At 49.9% G+C, this 12,463-nt stretch overlaps 1 protein-coding gene across 1 annotated transcript in view; it reads left to right on the forward strand.

The window, feature by feature from the left end:
* The first annotated feature begins 1,001 nt into the window (after positions 1–1,001).
* Positions 1,002–12,463, forward strand: part of KIF3C (kinesin family member 3C) — a 33,270-nt gene continuing 21,808 nt past the window's right edge. The window contains exons 1-2 of the mRNA XM_036881805.2: positions 1,002–1,342; positions 1,602–3,347. Coding sequence (XP_036737700.2) covers positions 1,821–3,347 — 1,527 coding nt within the window. The 5' untranslated portion in view covers positions 1,002–1,342; positions 1,602–1,820. The remainder of the gene's footprint in view (positions 1,343–1,601; positions 3,348–12,463) is intronic.

Consider the following 12,463-nt stretch of genomic DNA (forward strand, 5'->3'; position numbering starts at 1 on the left):
TGTGTATATGTACCACATCTTCTTTATCCATTCATCTACTGATGGACACTTAGGTTGCTTCCTCCAATTGTTTTAAACAGACAAGGAAGCTAAGACTAAGAAAGCTAAGTGGCTGCCCAGAGTCACACTTGGATGGAGACCACAACTGCAATTTGAACCCAAGTTTTGTTTTATGCAAATTGTGTGTCTCTTTCTGCTATGCAAAAGACATGGTTCAGGGGAGGCTTTTCAGAGGAGAAGAAGCTTGAACTGCCCAAGGGGCAGGGCACCAAGTACAAAAGGATGACAAAGTCCCTTGGGGAAAGTCACAAAGATACAACACAACACAGCCAGTTAAGTAAACAAAACACAGTTCCTAGATTGTGAGCTCCTTGAAGACAAGGTCCAGCTCTTAGAACTGGTCTGGGGTTGAGCAGGCACTGGCTAACTGAAGGAATGAATATCTGAAGCTCAGATTCTCTATAGGAGAGTAGGTGGAGGTGAGGCTGGCAAGTTAGGCAGGAGTCAGAAGATGGAGAGGCTTTTATACAATATGGGAGGCTAGTGGAGAAGGAGGGTAGGGGACCAGGATGTCTGTGCAGAGAAGAGGTGAGGAGGTAAATCAGCTAGGAGGAAGTGCCAGGAGAGAAAAGAGGAAGGCCAGAAGTAAACCAGGGTAGGGAGAAGAAAAGACAGAGTCAAGAAACATTTTGGAGTTAAGGTGCCTGGTGACATCCTTGGGTATGGTGTGACGTATGTGTCTGCAGACAGAAACGCAGGAGCAGTGGAGAGTAGGAGGATGGGGGCTGTGGAGGGAACAAGTGTGGGTGGTGGATACCACTTTTCCCTCATGTGGGCGACAACCTCAGCAGTCACTCCTGAGGTTGCATGTGAAAGAAGAAGGGCCCCCCACCCCCAACTGGAGGCGCATTAGCAACCTGCCAGAACCCGGCTAACAAAGGCAGGACTACAACTCCCAGCATGCTCGGGCCCAGAGGGGTGACGCGAGCGGGGGCTGCACGGCACCCGCCCGGCGGGCGCGGGACCCGAGTCGGCTCCGGAGTCTGTCATTCCAGAGCGGTGTGCGGGGGTGCGCGCCGGCGATGCATCCCTGTCCCCAGCGCCCGGGCCGCGCGGGGCTGGTGTCTCCTGCCCCGGGGCCCCGCCCCCTGCCCCACCCGAGCCGGACGGCTTAGCTGGGGCCGCAGCGCGGCAGCATCGCTCTCGCCGCTGCTGCTCCGCCCCATCCCCTTCTGTTTTTCTCTCATTCTCCGGCGGCGGCGGCGGGGAAGGCGGAGGCAGAGGCGGCGGCAGCGGAGCTGGCTGCAATGAATGATCCCCCAGCTTGGGGGGAGGACTCCAGGTGAGCCTCTGCCCTTGGGAGGGCCGGGACCCCCGGCCGCCCAGCTCCAGCACCCCCCGCTATGGATCCCTAGAAGAGGAGGAGACCGCTCTGCCGTCCACCCCCATCCCATTTTCCTCTTTCTTTATCTCATTGTTGCCATTGCTGTTTACGGCACCGCTCCCTGGGCCCCAGCATGGGGCGGGCTCCCCGCACTGCCGTTCGGCAGGCGCGGCTGCCGCGGCTGCCCGGGGATTCTGTCTAATTTTTCCCTTCCCAGCCTGTGCAGCGAGGACCCGAGAGCAGGGGAGGCCCGGACTGCAGCAGCGGCGGGGCCACCTCCCAGCATCCCCACCCTAGGAGGCTGCTTGCGGATTGAAGAGCGGCGCCTGGGGGCTGGGCTGGCCCCGCGGATCCGCACCTTGGGAGGACAGCAGGACCGCCCAGGCTGCGGAGGGGGTCGGGGCCGGGGGTGGGGTAGGAAGGACAGAGCTGCAAGATGGCCAGTAAAACCAAGGCCAGCGAGGCCCTCAAGGTGGTGGCCAGGTGCCGCCCCCTCAGCAGGAAGGAGGAGGCTGCAGGTCACGAGCAGATCCTGACCATGGACGTGAAACTGGGCCAGGTGACCCTGCGAAACCCCCGCGCTGCCCCTGGGGAGCTGCCCAAGACCTTCACCTTTGATGCCGTGTATGATGCCAGCTCCAAGCAGGCAGATGTGTATGATGAAACCGTGAGGCCTCTGGTAGACTCGGTGCTTCAGGGTTTCAATGGCACGGTGTTTGCCTATGGCCAGACAGGCACTGGCAAGACCTACACCATGCAGGGCACCTGGGTGGAGCCCGAGCTCCGCGGGGTCATCCCCAATACCTTTGAGCATATCTTCACTCACATCTCACGCTCCCAGAATCAGCAGTACCTGGTCCGGGCCTCCTACCTGGAGATCTACCAGGAGGAGATTCGAGACCTGCTCTCCAAGGAGCCTGGCAAGAGGCTAGAGCTGAAGGAGAACCCCGAGACGGGTGTCTACATCAAGGACCTCTCCTCCTTCGTCACCAAGAATGTCAAGGAGATTGAGCATGTCATGAACCTGGGGAACCAGACCCGGGCAGTGGGCAGCACACACATGAATGAGGTCAGCTCCCGCTCCCATGCCATCTTCGTCATCACCGTGGAGTGCAGTGAGCGTGGCTCGGATGGCCAGGACCACATCCGTGTGGGCAAGCTCAACCTGGTGGACCTGGCCGGGAGCGAGAGGCAAAACAAGTCAGGCCCCACCACTGCTGGGGGCACAGTCACACAGCCCACAGGCAGTGGAGGCGGCGGAGGTGGTGGAGAGAGGCCTAAGGAAGCCTCCAAAATTAACCTCTCGCTGTCTGCCCTGGGCAACGTGATCGCTGCTTTGGCGGGTAACAAGAGCACCCATATCCCCTACCGGGACTCCAAGCTGACTCGGCTGCTCCAGGACTCTCTGGGGGGGAATGCTAAGACCATCATGGTGGCCACCCTGGGGCCAGCTTCTCACAGCTACGATGAGAGTCTCTCTACCCTGCGCTTTGCCAACCGGGCCAAGAACATCAAGAACAAGCCCCGGGTGAATGAAGACCCTAAGGACACACTGCTGCGGGAATTCCAGGAGGAGATTGCCCGCCTGAAGGCCCAGCTGGAGAAGAAGGGGATGCTGGGCAAGCGGCTCCGCAGGAAGAGTAACCGCAGGAAGAAGGCTGTGTCAGCGCCAGCCGGGTACCCGGAGGCACCAGTGATGGAGGCCTGGGTGGCAGAAGAGGAGGATGATAATAACAATAACCTCCACCCACGCCCGCCCATCCTGGAGTCAGCCTTGGACAAGAACATGGAGAATTACCTGCAGGAGCAGAAGGAGCGGCTGGAGGAGGAGAAGGCAGCCATCCAGGATGACCGCAGCCTAGTGAGTGAGGAGAAGCAAAAGCTGCTGGAGGAGAAGGAGAAGATGCTGGAAGACCTGCAGCGGGAGCAGCAGGCCACAGAGCTGCTTGCAGCCAAGTACAAGGTAAGGGTCCCCGGCGGGAGCAGGAGCACGCCAGGGTTCCCAGAGGGGTCTGGGCTGGTAGGCTTTTCTTTGAAGGTCTCTGGCCTGGCCCGAAGTCAGGTGTCCTCCCACAGTAGCACACACTGCTGTCCTGCTGAATGTTCCCCTGAAGCAGCCTGGAAAGTCCTGTGATTCTGGGCTGCCAGGCAGAGTCTACTGGGAGTGCCCAGGAGGATACACATGCACGCATGCACACACACACACACACACACACACACACATGAAGCAAAACAGGCAGGTTGTCTCTCAAGCCAATGAGTTTGGCCTGGTCTGGCCAGCTGCTTGTCAGTCTTTGCCGGTGGCCCCAGTGTGGGGCAGACCCATGGAGTGGCCAGGCAGGCCCCGAGCCTCCTGTGGGTGTAAGTTCTCACTCTTCACAGCCCCTTCCCCGTGACCTCCTCTGCAGCACCAACAAATCTCACACCATTTGAATGATATCTGACATTTGGATAGCACTTCACAGTTTACATGATCTCATTTGATCCTTAAAGTAGCCACCAGGGTACTGGTTCTCAAGTGCCCCCCGAACAGGGGAGGTATGAAGGCTCAGAGAAGTGACATGACCAAGGCTCCAGCCTTCAGAATAGCAAAGCTGAGCTGGAACCCACAGACCTCATGCTTTTTCAGTTCTTGGATGACAAGGCAGGACCATAAGTGTATCTGCTCCCTGTGAAAGCCATTTGGTGCAGAGCAATTGCTTGGAAGAGACTTGGGGGATCAGGCAGAGGGTGGGAAAGAGACCAGGCTTGCACTGGAGACATGGAGTCTAGGCCAGGCTATTGTACAGCTCAGTGAGTGACCCTTATATAAGTTACTTCCTCTTTCCCTCAAGCCTCAGTTTCCCTTTTTTGTAAAATAGAGTGTTGGCCCAGATGATCTCTGAAGGTTTTCCAGTCTGAGAAGCAAACCAGCTGGTCCCCACACTTGGACCCCATCCCAGTAAGGTGTGATACCCTGTTGGCCTGCGAGCTCTCAGGGCCCTTCCAAGCTCTTGTTCCCTTCCCCTCGGGAGTCAGCGGCCCTAGGTGGGGCTAAGCTACAGAGGCCCTCTCCTGGCCAGCCACAGACCTGTTCAGTTTCAATGCTGCAGATGCCGCAACTCAATATTCCAGGCATTTCCAGGTCCCAGGAGCCCTCAAGACTGGGAGTTGGAGGAAGGATGCAGGGAACCATGAACTGATCACGTGCTGGGGAGAGCAAAGCATTCCATGTCTTATTCCCTCTCAGGAGTTTGGGATGGGAAGCAGGGAAGCCCAGCCTGAAGAGAGACAGTGGCAGTGGCTGGAAGAGGGACAGATGACTGCCTGCCATTGTGTGTGTTATGGGAATGTGCCGCTGCACCAGGGGCTCTGGGCTTGCATATTTAATATGAACTCACCTCCTTGAGCTCAGCAAGAGTTATGCTGAGCTGCTTTCTCAAATAAAGAATCAGGGTCTTGGCACATTTTGGGCCATCCTGGAAGAAGCGAATGTTAAACACAAGACAGTTAGACTCAGCTCTCCCTAGGAAAAAGGGAATCCAGGCAGTTTGGTGCTTTCTACTCAGAAATCTTACATGGGCAATCTGTCCTTAGTTTCATTACCAAGAGCCCCTCACATACCCGTGAGTCCCTTTTCCCACATCTCTTTAAAGCTGGCAAGCAATGGAGACTAAGAGAGTGTAGAAGCCCACTTCAACCCTGATGAAATGGGTTGAGGGGACGGAGCAAAGGATCCAATGGGATCCTTCCAACTGGGAACAATGGTATATCTCCCATCATTGGCAACTGACTGGTTCCCTCAGTAAGATTCTTGGATCTAAAGCAATATGGGGCATAGATAATAGAACTGTCAGGAGATCAGGGCAGCCAGCTCCAGGATTTTTGTGCTGTAGGCATAGCCCACAGAACAACTCATCTTATAGCTGCCAGGGTCCTTGGAAAACTGAGGCCCAGACTTGCCCAGGGCCACGCAGGTGAGTTCAGGAAAGCCTGGACACTTTATACTTGGTCCAGCCTCTTTCCATTAAGTCATGGTCCTGATATGTTACCTGTGCTACTTGATAGAGTAATTTGCTTTTATATAACACTTGGGTATTTTAATTGCATGTAATCCTCCTGGCAACCCCAAGAGATGGGTATTACTATTTTCATTTGACAGTTATGAAAACCAAGGCAGGGGGAGGTTGAGTGGGAAGTTGAGCGAATGTCTCATCCCCATCTGATAAGCTGTGGAGCCAGGACTGGAACCCAGGTCTTCTGATGCCCCCAGACCTGTGCACTTCCCAAGTCATTCTGCATCCCTCCACGTTTGCTCACCATGTGACTCAGGGCAGAAGCCTTTGCCTCTTGTCACTCAGGTTTCCATTCGCCTAATGAGGGGAAGTCTGACACAGCTCCCTGGGGCCTGACTGAAATGGTCATTCTGTGCCAGACTTCCCCATACAAGCCGGGGGATGGGGTGGGGGGGTGGGGGCTGGGAAGTTCCAGGAGGGGAATGAGTCCATATCCTGTGACTTCTTGTCACACCCAGCCCAAGAAAGACAGCAGCATAAGCGAGCAAGCCCAGACTGGAGCCTTGACAGGGGACCCCAACCTCGCTAACCCCTAAGGCACTGCCATGATCAGTGTTGGATGTTTCCATGGAGGAAACAGTTGGAGAGCTCTTGAGGGATCCACAGGGAAAAGGAGGGGAGGAGCATGTTAGAGATAATCCCAGGCCTGCCTATTATACGGGGTTGTGCTGAAGATTAAATGAGATCATTAGTGCCTGGGCATTTGGAATAGGTTGAAAGCACCAAATAAATGGAGGGCATTAGCAGCCACCAGGTGGCTTCTGTCTGCCCAGCAGGGGGTCCGGTGATCGCCAGTATTGACATCTTTATTGTTAGCTTAACTCTTTCCTCCCCCTTGCCCACTGCCTTGCCCTAACCCACTGCCTTGCCATAACCCTGCAGCCTTGGGAGCAGAGCCAGGCAAGAAACATCCAGACCTCAGAAGGCAGGAGCTTGGATCCCTCCAGGAAATTCACTGAGCTTTTGCTCCCTTCTACACCACACTCCAGTTCCCACTTTCTGAGTTATGGCATCAACTCCCCTTCTACCTCCCCCCATTGTCTTCTTCCAGTTCACACACCCCTCTGGGGGCAGCTAAGTGGTAGCTGATGCGACCCACTGCCCTCATTCACTCTCTGACTCATCTTCCAGACCGTCTCCATCTTGCCTGCTTTCCCTGCCTGCCACCTCCAGGTTCCCCATTCCCTTTGTTCTCCCCTCACTGTGTAATAAACACCACGCCTGTCTCCTTGGAGTCTCCTTTCAGATTTACTGGGCCTCAGGGCATGTTAGGGTGTGCAAATGTGTGAGGGTTTGCCCTATCCCTAATCATTAGCGATTCATGCTTATGTAATATCTTCAGGGGATTGGATAGCATACTAGGCCTATGAGGTAGGGGAGCAGGTAAAGTCACAGACAGACCCACAACTGAGGTTATGACTCTGCACAGTGAAAATGCAAATGTTATGCAAAAGGCATATATGGCAGTGAGGACTGGTGAATGCATGTGGGTGGGTTGGGAGAAGGCCTATTTTAATCAAGTTGAATTGTGCAAGAAATTTTTGTAAATGATTGCTTTAATTTTGAACTTAATGTTTTAAGGGATTAGACTAGATGATTCTAAAACTTTGATTCTAGATACTTAGATGGAAAGAGGAGAGTTTGGGGAAGTGGGGTCTGAAGACTCGAGTGAAAGAGAATGGAAGAGGTAGAAACAATAGCACTGCTCCTTGATTCCTAAGTAAGTGGGTCTGGAGGGCAAAGGGCAGGGGGGGGTCTAGGCTACAGCCCAGTTCTGTCTTCAGTAAGTGTAGAAAAGAGACCCTGCAGAGCAGCCCCAAAACCAGAAGGATGAGGTCACTGCAGACAGTACAAACGGCATTGAATTTTTACTGTCCACTTTGTGGGCGCCTCTTTTTCCCCCTACTCTCAGCATTGTGATTAACCGTAAATGGGTATGCAAGAGAGGGAATTTCAAACCTCAGAAAAAACAGCAATAGCAATGAGAATAAATTAACACTTACTTTGTGCCAAGTGCTACACTATATATTATACACAAATTATCTAATTTAATCCTCATGAGCACCTTCCAAGAAAGGTGTCGTAACTATTCCCATTTTACAGACAAGAAAATTGAGGCCCATTGAGGTTAAATAACTTGCCCAAGGCCTCCTGGTTTGTATATGGAATATCTAATTGAGCCCAGTATGGTTTGACACACAACTTGATCCTCTCTTATGTTTAAAGAATTAGAAATACCAGGTCGGGATCTGCTTGCTAGGAAGGTGGTGAAAAATGACAGGAGCTGGTTGTAGATGTGGTGAATTTGAAGTGACAAAATCCAATGGGAAGCTAGAGATGAAGTTTAGAAGCAAGCACAAGACTGGAAAAGGAGATGGGGGCTCATCTTTAGAACAGGGCTTATATAAGACCCATGGTCCTCTGTTCTGTGACCCCCAAATCTAGGTCATCTGTTCTAGTCTCTCTGCTGACCTTATTTTATAGAGGAATCAGAGTCAGGCAGGCCTGGGTGTAATGAGTTCCTAGGTCTGAGATCTCAGTTTCCTCATCTATAAAATAGAATGATAATATATCTACGTCATAGTGCTATTGAGAGGATTAAATGGGATAATTAATGCACTTTGCAGAGTTCCTGTCATATGTGTTCAGTGAATAACAACTGTTTATTGCTGTTATCTCCAACTGCCTAATAGATGTTTTCACATGGCTACCCTCCTGATATATCAAACACATCACTTTTTAGTCTGACTTTCAAGGCCTACCAGAGTCTGGCTGCGGTGTATCTCCTCAATCTTGCCTGCCCAAACAAGCTACTCGATAGGAAAACCTTACAGCCAGCTGGTCTACCCCTATCTTTTGAACATAATAGGTACTCACTGCCCTTCTGCTGATTGCACTGCTTTTGTAATCTAGATTGTCCTAATAACCAGGAAGTGAAAATTATGGCAGCATGTTAAGCTCAAGAACTTCTTAACAGTTAGTGTTGGGCTGCTTCAAGACAGTGGCTCTGATCCCTGGAGATGTTCAAGGAGGAACTGAGTGTCAGAGTTCCTCTAAAGGAATTCATGTATCAGAAGAGCCATTGAACTAGAAGATCTTTAAAGGTCCCTTCTATTATAAGCCCTTAATTGTTAAAAACAGTCATTTTTTAGAGCAAAATAGAAAATGTTCATCTTTCCAAAATTAAGATCAGAGAGTTTAAATTTTAATGTATGAATTCAACCAATAATAAAAGATATTTTTCAGCTCTCTATCATGGTCAACTAGAGAAAGGCAAAGAAAAGAAAAGAGTGAAGAAAATGGGGGGAAAGATAGGAAGTAAATGGAAGGGGACAGGAAGAGGGGAAAGACAAGTGGAGTCAGAATGGCAGGGGGAGAGAGAAGAAGAGAGAGTAAGTAAAGAGGGGAACAGCAGGATTTCTGGGGACAAGAACCCCCGTTGGGAGAGAGAGTGCTATAGAGGAGGGAGTTAGTCTCCACTGTCAGTATCATTCCACTGTCTTGATCATGATGTTAGTCTCTGAATAGGGCTGCACCCAGTTTCCAGAGACTCTAATAATCTAGGGAGCACCTATTTTCCCAAAACTGGTCTGGTTTCCTTCCTCATGTTTCCAAGGACACTAGCCCCATGCCAGACCCTCTGAGGTTTATAGGGGTAATCGGGACTGTGTGCACCCCATCCCCACCCCAAACTGGGTCTGACATCTAGGTCAGAGTCCATGATCTCTTGGCATTGATGGGAGCAGTGACATACTCCTTCCCATCCCCGGGTGTGTCAGTTAACATCATTGTCGTGAGCTGGGGGCATTTTGTAACATAAAGATCTGAGCAGCAGGAAGAATATAAGTATAATACCTTTCTGTCAGAGGTTCTGGGTGTAGAGTTCTGTTGAGACTCAGCAGGCCTTTTGGCACAGCGTGTATTGGCTGGAGGAGTATATTATCATATTGCCCTTAGTCATTTCCAGCCCCCAGACACCACAAGATTGGATGAAGTGGCTGTAATAATGTTCTATTGTGCTCTGAGGACTAGGAAGAAGGGCCTGGAATTCAGCTGGAGAAGGGCACCCTTCTCCTGCCTGTGTCCTGCCAGCCTGCCAGCCTGGGGCACATCTAGAGCTATCTGGGCCTGAGAGCTGCTGATGCAGGCAGCCTGAGGAGATAAGAAAATGGTCCCTCATGCCACAAATCCAGCCCTTGCCTTAGGGGCCATGCCAGGCAGACCCTGTGTTCCGAGTTCACAGGGTACCTGCATTTGTGGTTTGGTGTTATCTAGAATTTTTACTTTCCTTAGAAATTCCTGGGCATTAATTCCTGGTCAGACTAAAGAATACTAGAAAGTTCTGGTTGTCTGCCTTTCCTTCCAGATGTACTTAATAGATCAGTACTGGGCTCTGGGTTGAACTGTGTCTATAGCACTACGAAATGGACCCGCAGGCTTTCTCCTTTCTTGAGGTGAGCCAGCAGAATGATAACAGCAGTAATAATAATGGGAGCTACCATTTCTTTAGTGCATGGTTAACACTAAACACTGCTGTATTCTTTATGCGCTTGTTTGATTCAGTCCTCACAAGAGCACGTGAAGTAGTACTACTTTAATCTCCATGTGACAAATGAGGATATTGAGGCATGTTAAGAAAGGAACAGCCCAAGGTCACATGCCCAGAATACCTACCTATGTCTTCCTGTTTCCAGATCCCATGACCTTCACCTCCACACTGTAATACCAGTTCAGAGAGGAAGGATTCGTGCCAGATCGCAGCTAATAGGCCCCAGTGGGAACTTTTGTCTGCTGAGATGCTTAATCACCTCTGTCCTTCCGTGTGGTGTGATGCGAACCCCCAGACTCTGACCTCAGTCTAGTGCCATTCATTCACACAGCCAGCAAATCTTTTTGAGTACCAAGGCTGAGAATATAAATCAGTGAATACAGTTAATTTAATACTTAAATTATTTGAATTTCTGGAAGGAATCACAAAGAACTATTAGTGGTTATCTTTAGGGATTCTAATGGGGAGGTTTTTTTTAACTTTATACTTTTTCTTATAGAAAGTATACATTACTTTGTTAAACTAAAACAAATCTAAAATTTTTAAGGGAGAAAAAATATAAAACAAATGTGTTAACATCTGGTTGGAAGATTGGCTTACAGGTAATGAATACCTGGGGGAAATTTCCAGGGTTATGGTCCAGCATATCAGTGATACCCAGTTATTGGTAATCCTGTGACCTTGACAAGTCACTTCTGCTCCCAGGACCATAAGAAATGATCAATAGATGATTCCTCACTTTCTGCACCATTTGCTGATTCACCTTGAAAACAGTGGGCCAGGAGTCCAGAGTTAGAGGTCAACTTGAATGAGGAACAGTGGGGGCTGGAGAAAAGTGATGGAGCACTGCCTGAGAACTGGGGGCTGTAGGACCACCCACCCAAGCCCTCTGGCCCTGTACCTCATCTGTACAATGCTGAGACTGCATCTTATGCATCCTTAGGTCTCATCCAGTTCCGACATTGTAGCATTTTATTGCCTGGCTGAATTTGCATCCTGGTGCTGGAGAGAAAGGCTCAAAGCTGAGGTGCTCATGGTTTCCTCACTGAAGCCGATAGGCAGGGTTTTTTTTTTCCTTCCTGCTTGTCTTCAAGGTGGACAGAAGTACTTCTGGGCATCTATACCCTGTCAAGTACAAGGCTAGGAGTACAGTCCAGCTTACCTCACTCCCTAACCACTATGTTAGAATGTTTCCTGATCCCTAGTTGTTCTTTTTACTTAATGTTCAAACAACATTAAGATCACTAAAGTCAATAACGAATAGGAGTAAAATCCCAGTATCATCATCTTTTTGCCATAAATGTTTTCAATTTGCTGTGTTCCTTTTTTTAAAATAGAAGTATAGTTGACATACAATATGATATTAGTTTCAGGTGTACAACACAGTGATTCAACAGTTACATATATTACAAAATGCTTGCCACTGTAAGTGTAGTTACCATGTCATCATATGAAGTTATTACAATATTATCGACTACATTTCTTATGCTGTACTTTTCATCCCCATTACTTAATTTATTTTAAAACTGGCAGTTTGTTCCTCTTTTATGTTCTTTCTTCTTGATGAGACAAGTAATAACATTTGAAAGACCAATTGTTTTGTTGTGTTTTGAGCCATCCAAGGAGACTCTAGGCAGGACACTCAGACTCAGTCTCCTGATTTATGTCCCCCAGGGCAGAGAACTACTGAAAATAGCACTGTTCATCCCTTTCTCATGTCTCTCTCATTTCCTCTTCCCTCACTGTTGGCTTCTCCAGCTCTACAACCAGGGGACCACACAGGGAGAAATAGGTCTGTGATGCTGGGAGGGGGGCCATATTTCCTAAGAGGTGGAAGCAAGGACTATCACCCTAGTTGTTTGTTTTACTCTTTATGATGAATGATGGATAATGTTAATCAGGCACTGATTTGACTCTGCTTTATCTTTACTAAGTACTTTCACATTTATTATCCAACTCACCATTCCTACCCAAAGCCTGCAAGATTAGCAGGTACTCCACTTTACAGATAAGAAAACTGAAGTCCAGCGGCTGATGCTGTAGATTTTGTAGCAAACAGCGTGACAGAACAGGTACTGTACCAGGATCCAGGCTCTTCAGCATGCCCGGCACTCCTTATATTATCCCACCGTGGAACTTGTGAGGTGGCCCTACCCTTGAGCATTCTGGGTTTCAGCCTGTCCTGGGGACTCTGGTGATACAGGCCACCTGTTCCCAAGCACACAGGAGGAGCTCTAGCCTCCTCACCTCGGAGACCAGCATAAGAGCCTCCTACAAGAAGAGAAAAAAATGTTGCCCTGAGCTTTCCTGATGGCTCCAGAGTTGGCAAAGAAGCAAATAGCCAACACTGCCTCTCTCCAAGGTGCCTTCCTGCCGGAGCCTGGGAGGAAGCTGTGGAACAGAGGAAAGGACACTGAACTTGGAATTGGGAGGCTGGTATATCACTTCCACCACATACTGCTCCACTCCCCCTGT

This window comes from Manis pentadactyla, chromosome 2 (assembly GCF_030020395.1).
Source record: "Manis pentadactyla isolate mManPen7 chromosome 2, mManPen7.hap1, whole genome shotgun sequence".
Lineage (NCBI taxonomy): Eukaryota > Metazoa > Chordata > Mammalia > Pholidota > Manidae > Manis > Manis pentadactyla.